General features: G+C 38.3%; 1 protein-coding gene across 10 annotated transcripts in view; it reads left to right on the forward strand.

Moving 5' to 3' along the window:
- The window catches only part of TAMM41 (TAM41 mitochondrial translocator assembly and maintenance homolog), a 105,424-nt gene that overhangs the window by 25,290 nt on the left and 68,010 nt on the right, over positions 1-12,124 (forward strand). For 2 of the 10 annotated variants that reach the window (XR_005930997.1, XR_005930998.1), the window contains exons 9-10: positions 512-4,130; positions 6,229-6,614. The exons of 1 other annotated variant lie outside the window; for it this stretch is intronic. Coding sequence is in view for 5 of the 9 variants with exons in the window: in XM_029996109.2 (XP_029851969.1) it covers positions 6,719-6,828 (110 nt within the window). In the remaining 4 variants the exon portion in view is untranslated. 7 more of the 10 variants (XM_029996109.2, XM_029996117.1, XR_003920753.2 and 4 more) reach the window with 6 other exon arrangements.

A 12,124-nucleotide genomic window follows, 5' to 3' on the forward strand; every position in this document is an offset into this window, starting at 1 on the left:
TTTTTTTTAAATTTTCTTGAAAAATATTACTGTGAAATAGGAACTTTCTAAGTTCATAGGCAGATTCCTAACACTCTGCATTAGCAAGACAAATCCCCTCAAATGTCCCTTTTCTGGTATTAGGAGGCCAACTACCCTTTTTATGGTGGCATATTCTACAAAAGAAGTGACTTCAACTAAACAATGTTTGCATGTATGGTACTAGCATTCTCTGTGCCTATTAGTAAGAGGCCAAAGTCCCGAATCTGAAAAGTTTATATTATAAGAAACGGAGCTCGGGAATTTAAGTCACTGCTTAAATTAAGTTAACCTTGGGTTTTGGCTGGATTTTTTTGTTTGCAGGAAGAGGTTCCTTTCTGGATAATCTAGAAGTCTTTTATACAAAATATACCCTATCTACCTTAAAATTAACTTCATATGTAGTGAAGACTTGAAATAGCCATACAATTTTTTACGTTTCAGCATGAGCTCTAGTAAAAAGAAATCTGAAATCAGATGTTGACTTACTTAGGTATGCTTGGTGGAAAATTCTTAAGAACAGAGAATACTGATCCCAGTGGTAGAAACAGACCCCAACAGATACAAAGCTTTCGGACAAATGAACAGCACGTGAAAAGATTCAGGATGGAATCATGACCTTCTGAATGAAATAGTTACCAGGTAAGAAGTGCAGTGCTGGCCAAACTGCCTGCTTTAGTCATCTAATGAGGTAACAGCTTTTATTTTTTATTCCAAATGAAGTACACTGTAGCAGAAACTGCATATGGGCAGGAGCATGGACAAAAGACTGATTCTTACACCAGCAATTTGGTGTTAGCAAATTTTTAGTAGGGCTCATTGTATTATTCAAAGTCCTCATCTGTGAAAGTCTTAGGATACAAAAAAAAATTTGGAAACTGAAATTGAAAGCACATAATATATTGAGTCCCTGTGGGAAACAGGACAGTTTCAAAAATAACCCTCTGCATGAATAGTTAGCAGAATTATTTATTTATTTATTTTTAATGTAACTGAATTTTATATGTTCAGGGCTTTCTTTTGTAGTTGTGTTTTACTTTCTTTTAAGGCTGTATGGGAAAGGGTCTAAGTAAGCCTTAAGTCCTAAAGGAGAGGATGCTTAACACTGGTGAGGATTTGTCCTCGACAAAGTCAACGAGATCACTTTTAGTGAAATTGTATTTTTCTCTGTGTGTGTCTGAATTCTGTTGCTGTAGTCAACTTTTAGGAAATGAATAATGTAAGCAGAAAACTATAGTTGTGTTTATGTTTTTAAAAGATGCCGGTTGCTGCACACTGGATTGTTAGAAATCTATTCCTTGTACTGAATACATTACCAGATAATTAAGGCTAACAACTACAATGTTATTCCAAATTTTGCCTCATTTATCTCCTCTTTATGTCTTTAAATGAAAATGTAACTATTGCATTTTTTTAATTCCCATAATTCCCTCAAGGATGCAGGCTTTCCTAGGTGCTGTATAGAAATGTATAAGCTGAAAGGAAAAAAAAAAAAAAAAAAGGACATCTGTGGTGCACAGATGGAGCAAAAACTTATCCACAGAATAAGCAATATGACCAAATAAAAAAAAATAGTAGGCAGTGGCAAAACCAGACACTCTTACCTTTTAAGGAGCTCATTCCTTCCTCCTGTAATAGTGCAGTTAAGTGAAGTTTTACATCATGAGCCATACTGGGAATTAATATCATTGAACAAAACCATCCTGACCAACCTGTGCCTTTTTGGGGGGTGTTTTGTTTTTTACACGAAAAGGTGAGGATGGGGCTTTTAAAACCTGGTTAAATAACAGCACCACAGGATGTGAAACCACTGGCTCATAAATTGTAACTGCTTCAAGCACTGGTTGAGAGAGATCATGTGTCATAAGATTGCCCAACATCTGGTTGAGAATTCTTACTAGCAAAGCATTTAATCACATGCTTGACTTAAAATGCATACATGACTACCATTGTTGAATAGGTATGTAATTCCTTTTTGAGACTAATGGCAACATATAGCTTGGGCTGCTTGAATCTACAGAAGTAAAAAGAAAATGTAAAAAAACCTCTGTGATGTCTTAGTACAGCTGGACACTGCCGAACCCCTCCTGGGGTATGGCTGCAGCATAAGTGAAGGCTGGATTCTAACAGCTCATTCCCTTTCATGGTTTTTATTTGTTACCTTGAAGTTGTGGCTGTTTTCCCTTTTATTGAGAAGAGGGTACCTTGGAGATGTGTGTGTGCTAGAACTTTAAATAGAATATCCTATGAGGATATCTTGCATTGTAAGAGGCTCAGTGTTTCTCCTTCTCTGCAGTTCCTCACTACTGCTAGGTTTGGGTATAAACGGCAGTTAAATCTAGAATTCTTCAAATGATGAAATGCAGTTGTAACTCTAGGGAAGCATTTAAAAGAGCACCTTTCTTTTAAAAGCCATTAGCAATACAGTTAAAGATAATGTTTTGAATATTAAAGTAAGACATATTTAAAAGTGGTTTTGGTGTTTCAGAAGGTGCTTGCTGCTGAAATGGTGGTTCGAAACATTAAAAGTCAATTACAAGTCAATCTGATGTGTGAGAATGAGTTGGCCTCAGCTGTAGCGAAGCAGCTATCTTCATTCTGAACCTTGCTAGCTAAGCAAGGGCATTTATTCAAGAAATAATGTTCTCACAGCAAAAATAGGAATGTACTGCTTGCTGTTTAGCAGCTAATTAAACATTTTTATGTGCAGCAGATGCTGTATGGCGTCAAACGCTCCCAACCTTTAAACTGTTTGTCATGCTGCCAGTGGATTGGTCTTTCCCTTTACAGGTGTTACTTTACTGCAGAGGGTGCCTGTAATCTGAACTGGCCATGTTTGTCTTGCGTGGCTGAAATACCCATTGCATATCTCGATTTGGCTTTATGAACTTTCTTTGTGTATAGCAATATAATGGGTCATTTCTTGCTCTTTGGAGAGAGTTTCACAAATCCCAGTTTAATAGTTCCTAGTTTACTCCATCTGTTGATACATTGCCAGTATTCAAGTCTGTGCAGTAAATCTCTGAGACGTAAGAAAGTCCTTCCTCATCATCCATATAGGCTGAAATCTTAAACTGTATTCTGTTCTGTAAATCATTTATCTTTCTACTTTTTTAAAAAGTGGCCTACCTTTCCCCTTGAGGCCATTGGTCTTGAATGTATTTATTTTTTTGGCAGAGAGCCATGAATGAATCATAGCCTAGAGCAGCTTACAGTCTGAGCTCCTCTCTATTGTTAATATAAAATACTTTATGCAGTTGTTACAACGTTTTGCTATGTAAAACTTTTAAGAGAAGAGAGATTGATTTCAGACTTGTTAGCTGCCTTTGAAGTTCCTCAACAGTATGTGGAAATGATTTCTTATGGTCATACAGCTGTAATCCACTAAAATAACTAGTGATTGTTGCATGGGAAGTTAGTACATGGGAATATGTTACTAACTCTTTGTCGTAATGAGGTGTGTTTGTTCTTTCATGAAAAATAGTCACTTTAGCTTTTCATTCCATTTGTAACTTTCCTGTTTATACCTTCCTGCTCCATTTCCATACTGCTTTATTGTTTCTCTTCTTGACTTAATTCTCAAGTCTTTCGTTCTGTTCTTCAGACATCCCTCTGTTCTGGTTTGGCTGTTCCACCATGGATATTGTTTCATGCTCCATCCCCTTTTTTCCTGTGTAACAGTGCTTTCTTTAAAGGCAACCAGGCAGATGATTTACTCCCTGATGTCTTAAAAGACTTCTTTGTAATGAAGAGCCTGGACCCAATCAAACTATTAAGGATTTCTGTAGGTGAGTCAGCACCATGGGCCTAGCTGGCTCTGAGATCGACAGTGCCAGTGAGGTATGTAACTCTATCTCATGCTTCAGAGGGAATAAACTAGATGACAGGATGAATGGGAAATCAAAATTTGACTGGACACATAACTGTAGATTCTGGTTTCCACTTCTCTTTACAGTCCTTAATCTCAGTATTGTGTCCCTTTATTAACTTGCCTACCGTTGTGAGCAATCCATTTGGCTAGCAGTATGGTGTTTGGCTGGTCCTAGACTTCAAGGTTTGAGGAGTGCATAAAACTGTACCACACAGGATGCCGACTTCCTCCATCAACATGTGTAAGATGTGTTCTTTATCACTTGCTCATTTCCCGTTTTTCCAAGTATTTGAGTATTGAGTTCCTCCAGGTGGCTGGCTATATGACTGTTCAAATACCAGCTATATTGAATGCACCTGACTTTGTTCCAACTGCAGAGACTGTATTTCTCACCTGTGCTTCAGCGAGGTTTCTCTTTAGATTTGGTTGACCTTCAGTGTCAGTGAATTTGACTAACAGATGGAGAGTAACAGCTGCAACCTTATAAACAAGGTGCCTCTAGGTAGCATAGAGCTAAACAAGTGTGATTCCTTTCTATTAGAGAGCTGGACTTTATAGTCCATAGCTTCCTGATTTTTGCAACAAACATCTTTGGCAAATTGGGAAGATACAGAGGGATATAGAAGCCAGTATTCCTGGGTGGCTTAGGGAACTGAACTGTAAGGTCCATGTTCTTTAAATTGAATGAGGAGGTAATGCTAGAGCCTGTTCCAACTTGGGAAACTTTAGAATAAACATAGCACTTGGTGAGTGTCCAGTGGAGGGGGATCCAAGCAGGGTTGTGACTCATGCCTTTTCCCAGCAATTAATTTAAAAATAGAATTGAAATTGAAATATGCTTTGAAGGTCAGAATGTCAGGTCACTGTGTGTCTGATAGTTTTTCATGGGTAAGGTGTTGACAGAGGACAAAGCATTCTTCATTTTCAAATTCACTTCTGCTGGCCATATATTCTGAATGTGTAGAAAATGAATTGTCTTTGTGTTACCTACTGCAGGAAGAAGAGGCATTACCTTTGTATAGATATTTTCTGGTATATTTTTTGTTTGAGTGAACAGCTGCTCTGTCACTTTTGATACTGTGGTTTCATAAAATTTTGCAGTGACCTTATTTACCTGTTTTTCTAGATAAAAATCTACAGCACAGTTGCTAACTGATCCTGAACTTAATGACTACTTTAGGGAGAGGCTGTAATCATTTTACTCTTGCATGTTTTAATCTCTTACTCAGACTTGTTAAATCAGAAACGTTAACAAATGGATTAAGTTTTCGTACATGAACAGGAAGCTTCAGACTATACACTCTGAAATTATTCGTGAGAACTCCAAATGTTTCAGTTACATCTTTAGTCTAAGAACTTACGTGGCATTTTTGCCTTCAGAATCCAGTGTTCTGCCAAAACCTTTTCATTAATGGTGGATGGCTATTTTGACAGTTATGCACTTTTTTTTTTTTTTTTTTCCTGAGAAAATGGAGGTCATGCAGCTGCAAAGACCGATATTCTGATCTGACTGAAACTTCATGCAAGTGTAATGGCTATAGAGGATTCTTCCTGGTTTTAAATTTGAATAGAATGTGATTCTTAGGAGTTTGCAACCATAAGGGACTGTCTTTAAAAAAAAAAAAAAAAAAGTCATAACCATCTGTCTTTTGGTTCCTTCACTTGCCTTTGTTGTACCGTAAGACCTTCTTTGAAAGACTTGAGCCTGATGTTTAAGATACCTCCCCTACTCAATTAACCAAGCTAAGTAAATAGCTTAGTTAGATATTTCATTTTGGCTTTATTGAATTAATTTGTATTACTTCTTTTACATGGAATCTATCTAGCTTTATGGTATACTTGGTAAATTTGAAAGGTTGTTTTCCCACACAGTGGATTATTTTTTTTAATCTCTGCCTCCTGCCAAAGTTTCTCCAGACCTCCTATTTTAAAATCAGTAGTGAAGCATGAGAAGGGGGCATTCAGTGGTTGGCTTGTGGGTTTTTTTTGGGGGGGGGCGCGGGTTGTGGTTTTGGTTTTTTCTTTTAATGTTGCTATCCTCAAGTTGTCTTGCTCCTATGCAGTGATGAAATGTCTGGCTCACTCCCTGTACAAGACAATAGTGAGATCCAAGAAGTTAGTAGCTTCTTAGAATGCTTCAAGAAGTGGTGCAGGAGAGGGGGAAGAGCTGATACAAAGCAGCCTGCCAATGTCTGTCTCATGATGCTGTCTTAGTCATAGTGCTTCGGCTTTACAGTCTGGGGCAAGGCTTTTTAAAACCAAATTATTTTCAATAAAATCTAGCCAGTCTCTTGTTTTCTTTCTTTCTTTTTTTTTTTTTTTTTTAATTGTCTCCCAAGTCTGGTATTGGGGCTTACATCCTAGATGATGAGATTGTGCACATTCTGCACACTCACGGCTAACTCTGACCCTGCATCCTTGGATTAGAAAATTGCCAAGTAGAAGAGTGAGTCAGTAGCAGTTTGACAGTTGGAAAGTGAGTTTGTACAGACAACAGTAGATGATGAAACTACATCACTGTGCTTTAACTTCTTACAAAATTAAGTGGATTATATTTAAAGGTTGTACTTGCATAGATGCTGTTAAAGCAAAGCATCTGTTTTCTTCTGCTTTACTTTTATTTAAAGAATGTATCTTCTCTGTTCCTTGTCTAGTTTATTTGTGACTAATTTCAGCAGGATTCTCTTCCCAATATAAAATTGAAAATGATTGTGTTATTTGTATTAAAAACAACACAAAAAAACCCAGAACCCCAACCCCTTCTGCCCTTCTGAGTTCATGACTAAAACGATCTGATGGCTGTCTGATGTTCCACTTGTGTTAGCGCAGCTGCCCGTGTGGTGCCTTCCAGCCCTGTTCCCGTCCCCGATGAACCCAGGGACTGCAGGCAGCAAGGCTGTGTGCTGGGGTCGCCTGTAGCCTCCTGCAAGCCATTCTGAAATCACAGTGGTAAGGGCACATCTGGAAACCTGAGGAGAAAGCCCACTTGTTCCGGTGAGATAACTGACCTTAGTCTAGAAATTGCTAGCTTGATTCTTCCAGTGTGATTCCCCAGTGCATCTTTGAGCTGATAGGTGGGGATATTCAGAAGGGCTTTACACAGTCCTTTGGTGCCCAGTTCCTTTAGGCAGGCGTGTCACATTTGTCCAGTGACCTACTGCTGGTGTCTTTGGTTTAGAAGAAATTCTGGTGACTAAACAACCTTTTCTTACAGCCTTGAAATGTATGTGAATGATGTAGCTTACAATGAATGATGTAGCTTACAATGAGTTAGAATGTAAACTCTTAAAATAATTTCTCATCTAATCAAGAACTTTGATCTGTTCAGGATTTTAATGATCCCAGTTGCACTAAAGTTTCTCTTGTCCTATGTAAAAGTTAGGATACAAATCTCCTAAGGAGTTAAATCTATTACATGTATGTGTTTACTGCACAGGACAAAGGGCAGAATCAGAAAAGAAGTGTATAAATAGATTACTCTGAATATTTACCTACATCTGTGTATCACTGATTATACTGACCTTTCTTTTACACTGAGTTTGCTATTCAGAGTTTTGCTGTGAACCAGTTGTGGTCATTTTATTGGTGTTTAACAAAACTTTAACAAATTAAACCCAGTGGGTTATGGCCAAAGGGTGCTTTTAATTTGCTAATCTGACATGCCTTTTTTTTTTTTTTTTTTTTTTTTTTTTTTGCTCAGCTATCTTGTCTGTCTTCATCTTATGGGAACCTCCATAGGGTGGAATCTTCCTCTTCTCTAGAACAAAGCAAGTAAAAAGTACCTGTGGTTAAATGTTCTGAAAGAACAGAGTTAGTGGTATTCATATTTCTGTTTGAGTCTGAAAGTATCTCATTGTTTGCTTGAAGATTATGCTGCTGTTATGACCCTGCTCCAACTGAAATTATACTGTCTCTTTTAATCTTCCTTTGGATGATGGGGCAGACAATTACGAAGAGGGCAAGCTTTGTCTTGAAGCAGGTAATAAATAACCATCTCCATCAACTTATAGTTTGGATCAACTTGTCTGTCTGGAATTACTGCAATTTAACACATTATGGTCTAATGAAATAATAAACAATCTTCAAAAAAATTTAAAGTGTCTTTTAAAATCTTGTGTGCTACAGTGTTTTGAATTGGTGTGTTTTTATATAAGGTAGCTTTGAGGTGCAGTGCAAATGAATCTAGATTTTTGCAGGGAAGAGTTGTAGATTCAGAGTTTAGCAGTGTTAACATTGAAGAAAAGATGTTTGCTTGTGAGGCTACGCAATTTGTTTGTGATAAAATGTATTTTGAGATACAATTTTAAAAGCTGCTGTCATTTGGTGTAAAATTAACCTATTTTATTAAAAGATGGTGTGGATAGATGGAGGCATGCATTGTAATCGTACTGACAGCTGTTGTGAAGCAATGACTTACCTTATTAAGCCTGTGACAAATAATGGTGTTTTGTGATAGCTTTGGAAAAAGTGTTTGCTTTTGGCACGAACTTAATCATCTTTGTGCAGAGGTTAGTATATCTTGGGCTTCTCTTCAGACTTAAGGTAACTTCATGCGTTCCTGTCTGTTGTAACAGAAGTATCTGGATTGCTGCTGTTTGAAAAACAAAAGTGAGGTTGCAGTAAGAAATTGGAAGAACTCCGATTAAATTCCTCTTTCGCATGCAGTGAATGCCAGCTGGCAAATTACTTCCCTAGATGGGCACCTAAAGAAAAACGAACCATCTTTGTAGCTTTACACTTGTTGTGTGTTGCTTCAATCAAAAATACGTGTGCCCCCTGCCGCTAGTCTTACAAGCTGAAATCACTTGAAAATAGTTTAACAAAACAGGTTTGAGTCCCTTTCCACATTGAGTATCCATGTCTAGTTAAGACTGAAGTCTTTCACAATAGTAAGGCATATCCCTGCTGTGGCCCACATGTAGGGAGATACTTGCCCAAGGCATTTTTAACCAACTGTTATTATAGTGGAAATGTTTTATTTTCTTAGTTTGTCATGGAACAGATGTCAGGCTTAATTTCAATAATAATTACAAGATTAATGGTTGAGTAGGGTCTGCAGAACTACGCCATTAGATCTCCCTGTAGGCTGCAACTGCACTTGATACAACACCTCCCCCCCTGCTTTCGGGTCCTTTCCCTCTGCTATATTTAAAATAAAAAATAAAAAATAAAAAAATAATTAAAAAAATCTTAAAACAAGTTGTGCAACAGTGGTCACTGTTCAAAGAAATTTCTCAAAATGTACCCAGAAATGACCTAGCAACTTTTGTTGCTCGTGAAATATTGGTGTCTTTCTGTGAAACTGTGCAAACACGTTGTTCTGCAACGTGTTCAGTGGGCCCAGGGGACATGGGCTGTTACACCAATTCAGGGTAGCAAATCTTTGCTTGACAGGCATCCTGCACAGCGGAAAAGTTAGGAGATGCTGCTGATACTGCTACAGCCGAGATGCACAGTCATTCAGAATCCTGGCTCCTTCATGGCAGTGGTTAAAGCTTCTTCTGTTGCATTGCCTATATTGTATGGAGAACGTCACTAATTTTTCAGTGATTACTATATATTTGAAACAGGAGTGGCAACTGGAGTCTGTCCCAGGATTTGAATCATACCTTGGGTGCTCTGCCTGGGTGCTTGAGTTTGGGCTGAAGCACTGCTTCTGTTTTGGTTCAGGTACAAACCCTCAACTGTCTCGGTCAGGTTTTGTGTTTCAACAAAGTATGTTTTTGCTGGTATCTTGAGTTAGCAAAGAGCCTTTGATATCATTCAGTTATAAAGTATGTGCAAAATGGAAAACAAATTTTAACACCCAAGCAAACCAAAATACGGTTCATCAAACAAGATTGTTTTTGCTTTACTAATTTGTGAATTTGCCTTTTGAACAACTTGGCTAAGCATTAAAATGTGTTGAGTTCAGCAGCTTCAACAACATTTTCTTATGGTGTGTTAACTGTTAACATTTGTTTTCAAAGATTTCCAACATTTGACAACTTGCATTTAATTCTTTTTTTGTTTGTTTGTTTGTTTGTTTTAACAAGCGTTGACACCTAATTTTAGTGGGGAAGTCTGTCTGTACTAGCAGTGTTTGTAGGGGAATGCACAGGGTCATCATTCCCAGAAAGCTGGTGTTCCCTCAGACTCTTTAGATGTTTAATAAATATCCTGTTCTAAAACTTTTGCTGGGAGCTGTAATAGCATATCCAAAGGATCAAAAGCTGTTTTGACCTCTCCTTTTTCAAGCTCCTCCTTGTCCCAGGAGCTCTATCTCTTTGTTTAAAGAAACCCTTCCAACCTCTTCCCCTCCAGCAGTTGTAAACAGGAGTGGCATACTTTTTTCTGGAAGATACATATTAAAAAGGTTTGTAATTAGTGTGCAGCAATCCATTCTCATGATATGTACCAATGTCTGTTTCAGATTTCGTTTTGTTTTCCGTATGTCATAGTATTTTTCTTGTCAGGTATTTTTATTTTTTTCCTCAAATAATTTTTACATTACTATTTGGACTGCCATTTTTCCAAATATTAGATCAGCAAACTCCTGTTTTGCTTGCTGGTAATGAAAATATTTTCCAGTAGTCTATTAATAAAATATCAACTTTTAAAAAACATAAATATTACCATATATTGTTGTAAGTGTCACAGATGAAGAGTTTAAGAAATGTATAAAATAATGGTTATGGTTGTTATTAGACTATATGCCTTTCAGTTTTTTAGCAACTGAAATATTTCTATTAGATATACTGAGTGTGTTGAGTCTAAATCTGGATTTCATTTAGTGTTTGGAATGCATTTTTGGCTAGCTTTTGATGGCCTTGAGATCTCATGACCTGTCCTTGCAAGGATATGAAAATATATCAGTATCGGTTATTCTTGCATGATTTTGATAGCTTGTTTGGGGTGTTGTTTTTTGGGGTTTTTTTTGGTGTTTTGTTTTTTTTTTTTTTTAAATTGGAACTGGACAGCACAGACCCTTCATGGACTCTGAATCTTTCAAGGAATCAAAATGCAGGGTGTGTGGGTTCATCCCTGACCGTTCCCTTCCATGCAGCCTCCCACACCACTTGGCTGGGCTGCTGCTTTGGCTGCACCTCTGGGTAAATGTGGGAGCTGCGCTCCCTCCACTCTTTCATACATAAATCCCAGTTTCAGGATCTAAAATAAACCTTGCTGTGTCTTGGTACTTTTTTTCTTTGAGAAAGCTCAGACAGTTGTGCTGCCACTATATGCTTCTGCATTTATTATATTAGCGTATATGTCTGTCACATTGAGAGGAGGAGGAGCTGAACAGGACAAATACCATGAACAGAATTGTCCCAAGACACTTTGTATTTCTGTTGGCCTGTGCTCTTTTCAGGTTCCACCACAAATCTGCAATCCTAAGGTTTTTTTGTGGTGGGGCTCAGGTTGATTTGTTGTCCCTTTCTTTCCCTTTGCGATGGATTCCAAGAGCTGCCTGAAGCAACCTCGGCTCCCTGCAGCATTTGTAAAGGTAAAATGGAGCATTATGGGACCTGATTCTCCAGAAGATGACTGATGTTCAATGTGGACAACAGCACACAAGTACACTGCTTTCCCCTTCTTCCTCCTGCTCTCTAATTAATTTATGCAAGCTAAAATGCCGGCTGCAGAAAACAGCATTGCCGAGTTCTTCAGAGTACATTGGTAAAGTCTTAGCTCAGCTTCAGAGAAGTGGTTCTTTCATATGTACAAGCTGTCTGACAGTTTAATTTCATGAAATTACTCCAAACGGGCAAAGCGTTCTAGCGAGACGTGCTCCTCCGTTTCTTGAGTCTTGAAAATGTCAAACCTGGAACGAAGGCTGCTGCAGAGCAATGGGAATGACCGAGGACGTGCTGGTATTCAAGTGGCAGGGAGGCACTGGGATTGCTGGAGCAGATGGGTTCTTTGCTTGTCGCAGTAATCTGGTTTTGAGGGACTGGGTCATCCTGCGTACTAGCAAACTTTCACATGTTTTGTAACTGTAGCTGGGAGCTCGTACTCTGCCAATGGAAGCGCGGGAGAGCGCTTTGTTGACTGGCGTGATAGCTCAGCTTTAGTTTCACACAAGTCTGGCTTTCGGCAATTTCCTCAGACGGCTGCATGAGTCATATCAAATGCAAGAAGGGATTCATTCTGTAAGAATATTCGCTTCAGGAGTACCAGCAGTAAACAGGAAACAAAATGCTTCATCCGTTCAGACCTAGGATCTTCGACTTGCACTGAACATGCGGACGTAAG

This window comes from Aquila chrysaetos, chromosome 20 (genome assembly GCF_900496995.4).
Source record: "Aquila chrysaetos chrysaetos chromosome 20, bAquChr1.4, whole genome shotgun sequence".
Lineage (NCBI taxonomy): Eukaryota > Metazoa > Chordata > Aves > Accipitriformes > Accipitridae > Aquila > Aquila chrysaetos.